Source organism: Thalassophryne amazonica, chromosome 22 (assembly GCF_902500255.1).
Source record: "Thalassophryne amazonica chromosome 22, fThaAma1.1, whole genome shotgun sequence".
Classification (NCBI taxonomy): Eukaryota; Metazoa; Chordata; class Actinopteri; order Batrachoidiformes; family Batrachoididae; genus Thalassophryne; species Thalassophryne amazonica.
Genome location: NC_047124.1, coordinates 34250967 through 34265893, shown reverse-complemented (window position 1 = coordinate 34265893; position 14927 = coordinate 34250967). Strand labels below are relative to the sequence as shown.

The 14927-nt window shown below is 44.6% G+C and overlaps 1 protein-coding gene across 4 annotated transcripts in view; it reads right to left on the bottom strand.

The window, feature by feature from the left end:
- Positions 1-14401, bottom strand: part of LOC117503794 (NACHT, LRR and PYD domains-containing protein 3-like) — a 354710-nt gene extending 340309 nt beyond the window's left edge. For 2 of the 4 annotated variants that reach the window (XM_034163046.1, XM_034163047.1), the window contains exons 1-2: positions 13801-14401; positions 4362-4487 (exon numbers count right to left, since the gene is read on the bottom strand). In XM_034163046.1, coding sequence (XP_034018937.1) covers positions 4362-4487; positions 13801-13850 — 176 coding nt within the window. In that variant the 5' untranslated portion in view covers positions 13851-14401. The remainder of the gene's footprint in view (positions 1-4361; positions 4488-13800) is intronic. The other 2 variants (XM_034163048.1, XM_034163049.1) reach the window with 1 other exon arrangement.
- Between the last annotated feature and the right edge of the window lie 526 nt (positions 14402-14927).

Sequence of the window (14927 nt, the reverse complement as noted above, 5' to 3'; positions counted from 1 at the left end):
GGAACTCACACTTCTCGCCCTTCACAAACAGCCGGTTCTCCAACAACCGCTGCAGGACCTGACGTACATGCCGGACATGAGTCTCAGGATCCGGAGAAAAGATGAGTATATCGTCTAGATATACGAAGACGAATCGGTGCAGGAAATCCCGCAAGACATCATTAACTAATGCTTGGAACGTCGCGGGGGCGTTGGTGAGGCCGAACGGCATGACCAGGTACTCAAAGTGACCTAATGGGGTGTTGAATGCCGTCTTCCATTCGTCTCCCTTCCGGATCCGAACCAGGTGATACGCATTTCTAAGATCCAGTTTAGTAAAGATTTTGGCTCCATGCAGGGGGGTGAACACGGAATCTAATAATGGCAACGGGTATCGGTTGCGAACCGTAATCTCGTTCAGCCCCCTGTAATCAATACATGGACGAAGTCCGCCATCTTTCTTGCCCACAAAAAAGAAACCTGCCCCCATCGGGGAGGTGGAGTTCCGGATCAGCCCGGCAGCTAATGAGTCCCGGATGTAGGTCTCCATTGATTTGCGCTCAGGTCGTGAGAGGTTGTACAGCCTGCTGGACGGGAACTCAGCGCCCGGAACCAAATCAATGGCACAATCGTACGGACGGTGCGGGGGAAGGGTGAGTGCCAGGTCCTTGCTGAAGACGTCAGCAAGATCGTGGTACTCAACCGGCACCGCCGTCAGATTGGGCGGGACTTTGACCTCCTCCTTAGCCTGGGAACCGGGAGGAACCGAGGATCCTAAACACACCCGATGGCAGGTTTCGCTCCACTGAACCACCACCCCAGACGGCCAATCGATCCGGGGATTGTGCTTTAACATCCATGGGATGCCCAAAATCACGCGGGAGGTGGCAGGAGTTACAAAAAACTCAATCTCCTCCCGGTGGTTTCCAGACACCACCAGAGTTACTGGTGGTGTCTTGAGTGTGAGTAAAGGGAGGAGGGTGCCATCTAGTGCCCGCACCTGCAATGGCGTAGGAAGCGCCACCAGAGGGAGCCCTACCTCCTTTGCCCATCTGCTGTCTAGCAGATTCCCTTCTGACCCCGTGTCCACCAGTGCTGGGGCTTGAAGGGTTAAATCCCCGCTCAGGATTGTGACTGGGAGTCGTGTGGCAATTTGTGTGTGTCTCACTTGAATGTCTTGACCCCCCCTTAGCCCAGTCTCTAAGGGCGAGTGTTGACGTTTTGGCCGTTTGGGGCAGTCTCTCTGTGTGTGCTCTGTTGAGCTGCAGAGAAAACACTCTCCACGGATCAGCCTCCCCATTTTGGCCCTGTGCGTTTCCCTAACAACGTCAGCAGGGGGAGCTGTTGCCCCACAAAGCGCTGCGGCTGTGGAGCGTGGGGAGGACGGCCCCTTTTCGAACCCGGAAGGGAGAGGGGCGGCGCGTATCCGGTCACGTCCTTCGCCTCGCTCCCGACGGCGTTCCTCTAACCGATTGTCTAATCGTATAACGAGATCAATAAGCCCGTCTAAATCCCGCGGTTCGTCCTTGGCCACCAGGAGCTCCTTCAGGACCAACGACAGTCCGTTTACGAAGGCGGCGCGGAGGGCAGTGTTATTCCAGCCGGACCTCGCAGCCGCGATGCGGAAGTCGACTGCATAAGCAGCTGCGCTCCGGCGCCCCTGTCTCATTGACAGCAGCACGGCTGAAGCGGTCTCTCCTCTATTTGGATGATCGAACACTGTTCTGAACTCCCTCACAAACCCATCATATGTCAGAAGGAGCCGTGAATTTTGCTCCCAAAGCGCTGTAGCCCAAGCGCGTGCCTTGCCGCGAAGCAGATTAATTACATAAGCTATCTTACTAGCATCAGTCGCGTACATGACGGGACGTTGTGTGAAGACGAGCGAACACTGCATAAGGAAGTCCGCGCACGTCTCCACACAACCTCCGTACGGCTCTGGAGGGCTTATGTATGCTTCAGGGGAAGGTGGGAGGGGTCGTTGAACGACCAGTGGAACGTCACTGTTACGCACAGGGTCGACAGGAGGGGGAGCCGCAGCAGCGCCCTGAGGGCGCGCTTCCACCTGCGCGGCGAGAGCCTCCACCCTGCGGTTAAGGAGGACGTTCTGCTCGGTCATTAAATCCAACCGAGCCGTGAAAACGGTGAGGATCCGCTGCAACTCACCGATCATTCCTCCTGCGGGCGCCTGTGCGTCCTGTTCTTCCATTGGCCGTTCAACAGCCGGTTGACGCCCCTCGGGATCCATGACGTTGGCCGAGATATCCTGTTGGGAAAGTGTAAGTACACGGACCCACAACAGGGGGCGCAAATGAACGGACAATAGAATAGGTCAAATAACAACACTTTACTGTTGCGAACGTGCACAACAAACACCACAGATTCCACAATAGATCAAAGGTCAAATTACAAGGTGTCGTGTGGGCAGGCTCGAAGATAGGAGACGCCTGTCCAAAGCAGAACCGGAACCACACGATTTCCTCCGCCACCAGACCCCGGGAATACTGGAGCCGCCAAGTCCCGAACTCCCAGGTGGCCACTGCCTCCGCGTGTCGGACCTGGTACTGCTGGCGAGGAACAAAAACACAATTAAACGTGGGTGCGTCTGCACCCAGCAATCTGCACGGCAGGGAAGCTACCTCCACCTCTCGTTGGAGAAAAAGTCTGTTATCACTCACAAAAATCACAACAAAAAGGCTTTCTATCAAGCAGTCAGGCTGAGGATATTACCTTTCAGGTAGAACGATATCTCGGCAAAGAGGTGGAGATGACGTCTTGCTGATATACCGATGCAGATCAGATGAGTGGTGACAGCTGTCACAGGTGATGAGTGTCAGCTGTCACCCCGGCTGCTCCTGTGAGGCGGCAGCGCCCTCTGGTGCCTGGAGCCCGCACTCCAGGCAGGGTGCCCTCTGGTGGTGGTGGGCCAGCAGTACCTCCTCTTCAGCAGCCCACACAACAATTTCAGGAAAAAATACGTACTCAGAGTACTAATGACTGTTTAGTACTTGATATTTAATTAGTTATAAATAAACAGTGAAATCAAATCAGTGATCTGTGTAGAAAATACAGACTGGAGTATAAGTTACACCTGTGAAACGTGACTCTTGAAGAGTCAAACCCAAACTCACACCATTTTTTTCATCATCTCTTTAATTTAGGATTTTTGTGCATTGATGTGGTGAACTTTTTATTATTGGCATTTACCATTTATATTCATGATTATAGTTTATTATGTTTAGCTTTTAGCTGCCATGTTTTTGTTAATTCGGGGACCATAAAAACTCATATTTAAATAACCTTTGTCATTTTTTTTATTAATTTAACTGTTTAGTGTTTCATTATATTTTAAGATTTTTTTTTTTTTTATTTGTCCCACAATCAGGAATATCTACTGTGCACACAGACTTCAAAAACTTCAAGTGATGAGCTGAACACTAAAACCTGAAGTCCAGTTAGAAGAAAACATCTCTGCTCTTCACAATTGGACAAAAATGGGCCATACTAAAATATGAAATGGGGCAAAATTGGGACTGATATTCACGAAAGGGGGGTAGAATATAACAGAATGAAGCTGATTGAACCAGACTGACTCAAAATAATTACTTTTATTCAATTGTTTAGCTTTTTTTGTGAGATGCACTCAGTACATGTTGTCAGGGCAGGTGCACCATCTCGAGTTCAAGAGATGAAACTTCAGTCAGTAGGTCAGTCTGCTCCATTTTGCTACATTTAATCGCCATTTCTTTATTATCAGTCCCATTTTGCTTAAAAATAATTAAATAAAAGCCATTAATTGAATCATATTTGGAGTCAGTCTGCTCCATTTTGTTACGTTTTACCCCCGTTTTATAATTATCAGTCCCCATTTCACTTGATTTTGCTTAAAAATAATTAAATAAAAGTAATTAATTGAATCATATTTAATCATATTTGGAGTCATTCTGGATCAGTCTGTTCAATTTTGTTACATTTTAAACCTGTTTTGTGGAAAGCCACCACAAGAAAGCCACCAAGACACACAGACAACCCAGAAGAAGATCTCGGTTTAAGTGGCTGTGATTGGAGAAACTGTGCACAGTGCAAACTTTGCATTTTGTATCACCAGTTATACAGCTTCATGATGAAGAGGAACAGAGGAGGATTTTCTTAAAACGACTTAAAAGGTTAGTTACAAATTGCAATACGGTACATCTGAGATACAAGACTAGATTTGATCTGTTTTGCTGAAAGAAAATTCTTCTCTGCTCTACTCGACAATGAAGTGAAGAGAGTGTGTTACATAATTAATTAATGAAAACTCCTATTTATGCTAAAATTCAGAGGATGAATAATGTTGAAAACATGAACACAGTCAGATTTTAGTGTCAGTAAGAGCTCACTTCTGTCCAGCAGACGCTCGTTGTCCTTTGAAATCATCGAGACGTCTCATAGACCTGTCACTCTTCAGAGACACCAAGCTGGGTTCAGGTTCAGGTCCAGCAGAGGGCGCTGTGTCCTGCTGTGGTCTGGAACACACACAAAGCTCTGAGCAGAGGTAGAAAGAGTTCTGGAAACTTAAGTACAAGTACTGTTACATTGCTGAAATAATACTCATTTACAAGTAAAACTTTGAGTGTTAAAAAGTACTTTTGTTGAAAGTACTCTTCTCAAAAACTACGGTATTTTCCTGGATTATAAGTCATGGTTTTCGTTCTAATTTGGGAGGTCCTGTGACTTATCTGGTGTAACATTTCAGCAAAAAATACGTACTCAGAGTACTAATGACTGTTTAGTACTTGATATTTAATTAGTTATAAATTATCAGTGAAATCAGATCAGTGATCTGTGTAGAAAATACAGACTGGAGTATAAGTTACACCTGTTAAATGTGACTCTTGAAGAGTCAAACCCAAAGTCACACCATTTTTTCATCAGCTCTTTAATTTGGGATTTTTGTGCATTGATGTTGTGTACATTTAATTATTGGCATTTACGTTTATATTTATGATTATAGTTTATTTTGTTTAGTGCTTTGATTCCTGTTGAAGTCCGATGTCTCATTTCCTCCCAAGCTAGTAGTAAAATATATGTATATATAAAAAAAACAAGAAAGTCCCTTCGGCTGCTTCCTTGTTTTCACTCAGAGTTGCCACAGCAGCTCCAAGATAGACCTGCATGTTGAATTTTGGCACAAGTTTTATGCCGGATGCCTTTCCTCTCACAACTTCACATGACAAAGATGAAGATGGCAGGGTTGGGGTTTGAACCAGGAGCCTTGCAGACTAAAATCAAATGTACAAACCAGTTTGACAACACTCCTGCTGGATGTTGTCCCGCCATATATTTGTTTTGAACAAAAATTGCTCAGGTTTGATCGATCTATCTATCTATCTATCTATCTATCTATCTATCTATCTATCTATCTATCTATCTATCTATCTATCTATCTATCTATCTATCTATCTATCTATCTATCTATCTATCTATCTATCTATCTATCTATCTATCTATCTATCTATCTATCTATCTATCTATCTATCTATCTATCTATCTATCTATCTATCTATCTATCTATCTATCTATCTATCTATCTATATATATATATAAAACACCCAGTTAAAGCAATGGATCTTACTTCTGCAAATTTGTCTGAGTTGAGAATAATTTAAAATAAATTATGACGTGCACTTCTGAAGGTTTAATGTTCAGCTAACGTTAGCTTAGCCTTTTAGCTGCAGAATCACAGTCAGCTGAGTGAACGTTTTATCTTGTAAATAAGTCTTTTTTTTTACCAAATAAAGCTGCTGTGTTTTTGTTAATTCTGAGACCATAAAAACTCAACTTTAAATAACCTTTGTCATTTTTTTAATTTTTATTATTTTAACTGTTTAGTGTTTCATTATATTTTAAGATATCATTTTTATTTGTCCCACAATCAGGAATATCTGCTGTGCAGACGCATTTCAAAAACTTCAAGTGATGAACTGATGACAAAACCTGAAGTCCAGTTAGAAGAAAACATCTCTGCTCTTCAAAATGGGAGAAAAATGGGCCATACTAAAATATGAAATGGGGCGAAATGGGGACTGATAATCACGAAATGGGGTAAAATGTAACGAAATGGAGCAGATTGACTCAGACTGACTCCAAATAATTACTTTTATTTAATTGTTTAGCTTTTGTTTTTTTATGAGATGTGCTCAGTACATGTCGTAGGGGCAGGTGCACCATCTGGAGTTCAAGAGATGAAACTTCAGTCAGTGGGTCAGTCTGCCCCATTTCGCTACATTTAACGCCATTTCGTTATTATCAGTCCCATTTCGCTTAAAAATAAAGTGATTCAATAAATTGAATCATATTTGGAGTCAGTCTGCTCCATTTTGTTACGTTTTACCCCCATTTCGTGATTATCAGTCCCCATTTTGTTCCATTTCGCTTTAAAACAATTTTTAAAAAGTAATTAATTGAAGGGGCAGCACTGTGGCTTAGTGTTTAGCACTGTTGCCAGCATTGAAAAGGTCGTGGGTTCAATTCCCGTGGCCTTTCTGTGTGGAGTTTGCATGTTCTCCCCGTGTTTGCGTGGGTTTCCTCCAGGTGCTCCGGTTTTCTCCCACATCCAAAGACATGTGGGTTAGGTGGATTGGAATCTTTAAAATTGTCCATAGCTGTGTGTGTGTGTGTGTGTGTGTGTGTGTGTGTGTGTGTGTGTGTGTGTGTGTGTGTGTGTGTGTGTGTGTGTGTGTGTGTGTGTGTGTGTGTGTGTGTGTGTGTGTGTCTGTATTTGTTTGTCTATTTGTGGCCCTGCGACTGGCGTCCTGTCCTGGGTGTAACCCGCCTCGCACTCTATGACTGCTGGGATAGGCTCCAGCTCCCCGCGACCCTTAATTGGACTAAGTGGTAGAAGATGAATGAATGAATGAATGAATAATTAATTGTATCATATTTAATGATATTTAGAGTCATTCTGCTCCATTTCCTTACTTTTTACCGCTATTTCGTGATTATTAGGCTCCATTTTGCCCCATTTCGTCTATTTCATATTTTAGTATAAGCCGAAGAAAAAGTGTCTTTAAAAAGTCCACTTGAGGTCGAAGCTGCAGAAGAGACTTTGGTTAAATGTCCTGAGAGTTCAGCAAACCAACACCTGCTGTTTCATTTTATGTTTTAACATTAAATGAATGAATCATTAAAAATGTCCATGAAGTCCAAAGTTCAGTCAAAAGACATTTGCACAGGTAGAAGAAGCCCCGCCCTGATTGTGCATAATTTAAAAACATTCACAATCATGAGAATAGTCAAATTCATATTTTAGAAATTGCTCTGTCCTGATTGCAACATTCAAAGCAATCACATAGTCAACGAGGACGTAACTGAATGTTGAAATGACAAAATTAAAAAATATCAGTAGGTTTATGTTGCATTAATAATCACACTGCAGTCATTGTTAAAGTATCTTCTGTTGCATTTATAATAAACATTTGTATTTATTTGCAATGTCTGTTTTTTTCTGGTTGAAATGAGATATGAATAATGTACCAGACTTAAAAATGTACACATTTCTATGCTATTTTATTTGTCTAAAAATAAATGTCCAAGGTTCCTTATGTTAAACAAGAAATAATCTAATCTGAAATAACAGGTAAATTATGGTTTTAATATACAGATGAAGAATTTATTTATTTTTTTTTTTACTATTTTAATTCTAAGTGTTCAAAACTTTTTGCAGCAATCAGAATTTAATTTTGAGGTTAAAAAAAATCTGCAAGGATTTTCTTCAGAAAGCTGTTCTGTATAAAGGAGCAGTCCCGTAACACGTTTCTGCACTGATCTTGTGTTATACTGATCAGTGGTTTCTGCACTGATCTTGTGTTATACAGATCAGTTGTTTCTGCACTGATCTTGTGTTATACTGATCAGTGGTTTCTGCACTGATCTTGTGTTATACTGATCAGTGGTTTCTGCACTGATCTTGTGTTATACTGATCAATGGATTCTGCACTGATCTTGTGTTTGACAGATCAGTGGTTTCTGCACTGAGCTTGTGTTATACAGATCAGTGGTTTATGCACTGATCTTGTGTTTGACAGATGAGTGGTTTCTGCACTGATCTTGTGTTATACAGATCAGTGGTTTCTGCACTGATCTTGTGTTATACAGATCAGTGGTTTCTGCACTGCAGTCTTCCATGTTTTGGCCTGATGCCTCATTCCTGTTGGACAGCGCGAAGCAACGTCACAGCTCAGAGCGGCGAAAGTTGGATTGGGTTGAACTTTGACCGTGGCAGTCTGTCGACAAGCAGTGATGCGCGCTCCCAGCAGAAGCTTCCCTTTAGCTCGTTTTTTGATGCGATGCTTCTGCTGTGTCTAAAAAGCCATGCGTCTCTTTGAAAATAATGCTTTTTAGACCTATTCATGATGCCTCTGCTGCTTCCAAAACATATTGTTATTTTTATATAAACACATAAATTAAGCTGTTTTAGAGAGACCTGATGTCATGGAGCCGCTCTACTGTGACTGACGTCACCCCTGCCACTAAAAAAAAAAAAACAAAAAAAAAAAAGAATGTTCCCTCTGAGTTTAAAGACAGTAACTGGACTCATGATGAGCACAGACAAACAGACACAAAGTCTTTGCAACGCCCAGTGGCCATATTTGATGGCCTCGGGTAATGAATGATCACTCATTCTGTAGCTCTCTAATGTGTTTTTACACACACACACAACAATCTGAGCAGGTTGTTCATAATTATTATTAAACAGGACAATCTGTGAGTCAGTATCAGAGGTTGTTCTGTTCTCAGATCAGATGTGGGATCTTGCTGGCAACAGTGTGTCGTAACCATCAGTGTTATGTGTCGGACGCAGCCCGGAGAACCGACCAGCGTTTGAAGGACCCAGTATAAAATAAGCAGAGCACGGTACAAAGGATAACAGAGTTTAATGAACATAGCAGTGCTGTGAAAAAATATAAAAGTGCGCGGTCTGGCGTGGTGGTTTTGCGGTGCGCTCCCAGCAGCGCCAACGGTCCGGAGCCAGAACCAACCCGGACCCAAGGACCCCTCCGACACCCCCCAGGTGGCCGCGACAAACCGAGTCTGTGAAAGAAGGAATCATTATGTGAGTCCACACTCAACACACAGAGAGAACACTCAAAGGTGCACAAACAGCAAACACTTCCTGGCTTAATTACTAATCAGCTTCCCACCCTGCAGGCATGGAACACCCAGTTCACAAAACTCCACTGCAGAGGAAGCTGATTACATGACCAACATACAGCTCAATATAATAAGGTGTGAGGGACACCACATTTACTGACTGTATAAATGTTAGTCACAAAATCTAACGTACCTCAGGAAGTGTGCTGACGAGCGTGAGACCTCACCCCCTCCTCTTTCACAGACCATGCATCAAACCTGGACGTTCTCTGCATCCACTGATGATGAGATGGCTCCCAAGACGACGATCTCACCCGTCTGGTCACAAGGTCGAGTCTCTGGCAAATACACACTGTGTACTCCAGTCTTAAATGCCAGCATGTTCCAATCCATGTAGATGCACCACAGCTGTGAGTCCTGACGAGCCGCAGGTGATCAGCCTCAGGTGATCAGGGTGAGGTCCTGATAAACTCAGCTACACAGCCACTCAGTCCCAAATGCAAGCCACCTGGAAGGAAAAACAAAAGACAGGACAAAAAACAGAAACAAAAAGGTAGCCAGGCCCCCCCAGCCATACAACAGTACCCCACCCTCACGGGAAGCCTCCCAGCGACCACACAAACCTGGCCCAGGAGAAACACCCCCCTCCAGGGACCATGGCTGGAAACCGTATCCGCATTTATCTTCCAACAGAATCTTCATCTAACAGAACGGTTGATGTCTTCTCCTCTGGCTGCATCTTTGCCCCTGTTTCTATCAGTCAATTAGCACAGGTGTGGCCAGGAGTTCTTGAACCTGTGCGGTCAGCCTTTGTCCAACCATGTTCACAGTCTGATTAGTCATAAAACAAAAAAGACAAACACAAACAACCAAACCCCCCCCCCCCTCCCCAGGGGACCGTCCCATCAAACCCCGGGAAGAGGAGAAAAGAAAAACACAACCCGAACTTAAGCTTACGAATAAAAATGCTAACACCCCCCCCCCCCCCTCCCCAGAGGACCGTTCCATCAAACCCCGGGAAGGGGAGAGAAGAAAAACAACCCAAACTTAAGCTAACAAATAAAAACACTAACACCCCCCCCCCCCTAACGACATGTAGGGACCAACACCCCCTAGAGGACATCCCGCCAGCTCCAGGAGTAATAACCACAGCCGAGGTCCCTCTGGGATCCAATGTCACCCACGGGGACTCCCAGCACCTCCCAGAGGACCATTCCATCAACCCCAGGAGACGCCTCCCCTCATGACCAACGGACCCAGCCCCGACCGTCTATGGCTAGATGGACCCACAGCCCTTTCCTCCCCAGAGGACACCACAGTCAAACCCTGAGGGCGGAAACTGGGGGGAAAAACAAAAGGAGAAAAAAAAACATACAAACAAAACAACCCCAACCCCACCCCCTTGGCGCAGTGGAAACTGGAAGCATGTCCAGTGTCACCAACCGTGACTATACCCCAGAAGTCAACCGGGAGGAGTGGAACAGCGGTTATGGCAGACGGCACAAAACGGCACCACTCCTCCGACTTCCAAACCAGCTACGGGTATATCCCACTGCCCCAAACCTCAGCCACGCCGATGGCAGACGGCTCAAAGGTGCACTGAAGCCAGAGGTGGAAGAGGGAATCAACAAACAACCCCCCCCCCCCCCAGGTGCAGAGGTTACCTGGGAAACGCCCAGAATAACCAAACTGCACCACTCCAGCAACGCCGACACTACGGCTCACACGGCTGGAGCCAGAGGAGAAGAGAGGGAACAAAAAGAAAATACCCCAACCCCCCCCCTCCCCTCCCAGGTGCAGAGGTTATCTGAGAAATGCCCAGCATAACCAAACTGCACCACTCCATCAACGCCGACTCTACGGCTCACCCGGCTGGAGTCAGAGGAGAAGAGAGGGCATAACAAAAAACAAAACAAAAAAAAAGAAAAAAGAAAAAACAACCCAATTACCCCCCATCACCCCCCAGGGGACCGTCCCATCAAACCCTGGGGAGGTGAAACTAAAAGAAATAAAAAGAAAGACTAACAGACTAACATAAAGTTGCTTGGGTCCTTTTTTGTTGCTCCAAACAGGCTGCAGGGTCACAACCCCAGACCCTAATAGTGGAAAACAAAAAATAAAATCCCACACAAAAACCAACTGAAAAAACACCCACACAAAATGAACTAACACAAAACAAATAAGTGATTTATACCATCAAGCTCAAACAAATTGAACACACCTGTTCCAACTTAAGAGCTTGACGGTAATGTGACTCAGTCACCAACAGCAGGAGCCAGAGTGCTAAAAATGAAAAAACCCCTTTGGTGACAGAGAAAACAAACGAGCTGCTTTTCTGTGCGCAGCTGTGTGCAACACACAACCAAAAATGTGATTCAACTAAATACCACCGGAGCTGACACAACAGACGCAGTAGCTATCATTACCCAGGGAAACGGGGCTACGACTGTAACACAGGAAGCACCGCGACCCGTGCCACAGAGCTCCGCCGTGCGCGTTCACCCATTACAGACACACTCCTGCAGCTCCCGTTTAAACCTCTTATCCGGTCGAAGTGTGACGCGAAGCCGTCGCCAGTCACACTCCACCACGACCCACGGATAAGGCACAAACACAGGAAACACGGCTGCATGAGCGCTCAAGTCAGTATTCAGTAATGGGTTCTCCAACGCGCACCATCCGGGCGGAGAGCACCCGCAACTGATCCGGATAACTTCTGAACGTCTGCTGCCGCCTTCCCGGCGCGTTACCGTCTCTGCTACTGCTGGGTCCGTGATGTTTGGCCAGAGACTACTGTTATGTGTCGGACGCAGCCCGGAGAACCGACCAGCGTTTGAAGGACCCAGTATAAAATAAGCAGAGCACGGTACAAAGGATAACAGAGTTTAATGAACATAACAGTGCTGTGAAAAAATATAAAAGTGCGCGGTCTGGCGTGGTGGTTTTGCGGTGCGCTCCCAGCAGCGCCAACGGTCCGGAGCCAGAACCAACCCGGACCCAAGGACCCCGCCGACACCCCCCAGGTGGCCGCGACAAACCGAGTCTGTGAAAGAAGGAATCATTATGTGAGTCCACACTCAACACACAGAACACTCAAAGGTGCACAAACAGCAAACACTTCCTGGCTTAATTACTAATCAGCTTCCCACCCTGCAGGCATGGAACACCCAGTTCACAAAACTCCACTGCAGAGGAAGCTGATTACATGACCAACATACAGCTCAATATAATAAGGTGTGAGGGACACCACATTTACTGACTGTATAAATGTTAGTCACAAAATCTAACGTACCTCAGGAAGTGTGCTGACGAGCGTGAGACCTCACCCCCTCCTCTTTCACAGACCATGCATCAAACCTGGACGTTCTCTGCATCCACTGATGATGAGATGGCTCCCGAGACGACGATCTCACCCGTCTGGTCACAAGGTCGAGTCTCTGGCAAATACACACTGTGTACTCCAGTCTTAAATGCCACCATGTTCCAATCCATGTAGATGCACCACAGCTGTGAGTCCTGACGAGCCGCAGGTGATCAGCCTCAGGTGATCAGGGTGAGGTCCTGATAAACTCAGCTACACAGCCACTCAGTCCCAAATGCAAGCCACCTGGAAGGAAAAACAAAAGACAGGACAAAAAACAGAAACAAAAAGGCAGCCAGGCCCCCCCAGCCATACAACACATCAGCATATACTGTCACAGGTGTTGACCACAACATGTGACAACAACAACATGGCTCCCTGAGAAGGGAACATCTTCAGGGACCATGTTTACTGATGTGCACAGAGCGCCAACTCTCCAACTATATCTGTGATGTGCTGGTCAGGATCAGATCATTCTGAACCACCCTTTAAACCTCCAGTGGAAACCATCTCTCCTTTGTCACACTCTCACGAGTCCCACTCGCTTAGCTTATGGCAATGTAAAAGTGGACACTCTCGTTTTGGCCGAACTACTGCACAGGGCATATTTTGTGTTAGTACGCGCATTATTCGTCAAAGTGCTTGATCAATTCCTGCGTAAAAAGTAGTTCCCACATAATTGTGATAAATTCCTGTGAGATAATGAGAATATCTCATCTAAATCAATTCTAAAATTTACCAGTAATAAAATTATCAAGATAACTGAGGTTTTAAAAGTGGCCGTAATAAATATTTAAGAAACTTAAAGTTTATGAGCAACTTCACCTGTTATCGCTCAAGCACATTGTAAACATTGATATGAAGGCGTTTGATGAGGAAGAGTTCAGAAAGATATGATTGGAATGTTTGGATTAGCAAGAGACAAATTCTATATGTTGTTGCTCCAGTGAGAGCGGCGAGCTGAGCAGGTTGCTCCTTTGTGTCTCGTCAAAGAGTTTTGGTCTCCGATTTGTACGGAAGATGGAAGTTTTGTAAACTGTGTGCACAGATTCATGTGTTTGATTATTGCACAGTCAAGCTTCATGGACCTGTGTGTGTGTGTGTGTGTGTGTGTGTGTGTGTGTGTGTGTGTGTGTGTGTGTGTGTGTGTGTGTGTGTGTGTGTGTGTGTGTGTGTGTGTGTGTGTGTGTGTGTGTGTGTGTGTGTGTGTGTGTGTGTGTGTTACATTATTAATTAAAGAAAACTCCTATTTATGCTAAAATTCAGAGGATGAATAATGTTGAAAACATGAACACAGTCAGATTTTAGTGTCAGTAAGAGCTCACTTCTGTCCAGTAGACGCTCGTTGTCCTTTGAAATCATCGAGACGTCTCATAGACCTGTCACTCTTCAGAGACACCAAGCTGGGTTCAGGTTCAGGTCCAGCAGAGGGCGCTGTGTCCTGCTGTGGTCTGGAACACACACAAAGCTCTGAGCAGAGGTAGAAAGAGTTCTGGAAACTTAAGTACAAGTACTGTTACATTGCTGAAATAATACTCATTTACAAGTAAATGTTTGAGTGCTAAAAAGTACTTTAGTTGAAAGAACTCTTCTCAGAAACTATTGTATTTTCCTGGAGTATAAGTCATGGTTTTCTTCATACTTTGGGAGGTCCTGTGACTTATCTATTTGAAATTTCTCTGAAAAATAATGTACTCAGAGTACTAACTACTTTTTTGCGCTTGATATTTAATTAATTTATAAATAACCAGTGAAATCAAATCAGTGATCTGTGTAGAAAATACAGACTGAATTATAAGTTACACCTGTTAAATGTGACTCTTAAAGAGTCAAACCCAAAGTCACACCATTTATTTCTCATCAGCTCTTTAATTTGGTATTTTTGTGTATTGTTGTTGTGTACTTTTTATTATTGGAATTTACTGTTTAATTATTACAGTTTATTTTGTTTTGTGCTTTGACTCCTGTTGAAGTCCGATGTCCCGTGTACAACCAAAGTAGTAGTAAAAAAAAAAAATATATATATATATATATATATATATATATATAAACAAGTAAGTCCCTTCAGCTGCTCCTTTGTTTTTCACTCAGGGTCACCACAACAGGTCAAAGGTGGACCTGCATGTTGAATTTTGGCACGTTTTCTGCTGGATGCCTTTCCTGTTACAACTCCACATTACAAGGAGAAAGGTGGCAGGGCTGCTCAAGTTCTCTCTCTCTCTCTCTCTCTCTCTCTCTCTCTCTCTCTCTCTCTCTCTCTCTCTCTCTCTCTCTCTCTCTCTCTATATATATATATATGAGGGCTGTCCATAAAGTATAGGTCCTCTGTTCCACTGTTAAAGGAGATTTTTTTTAATGAAAGACGTGCGGACGGGTCCGCGCGTCGGGACGCAGCCGGCGCGGTGCGGCGGCACAGGAAAAACACCTCTGTTGATAACCATTTGTTAAAATC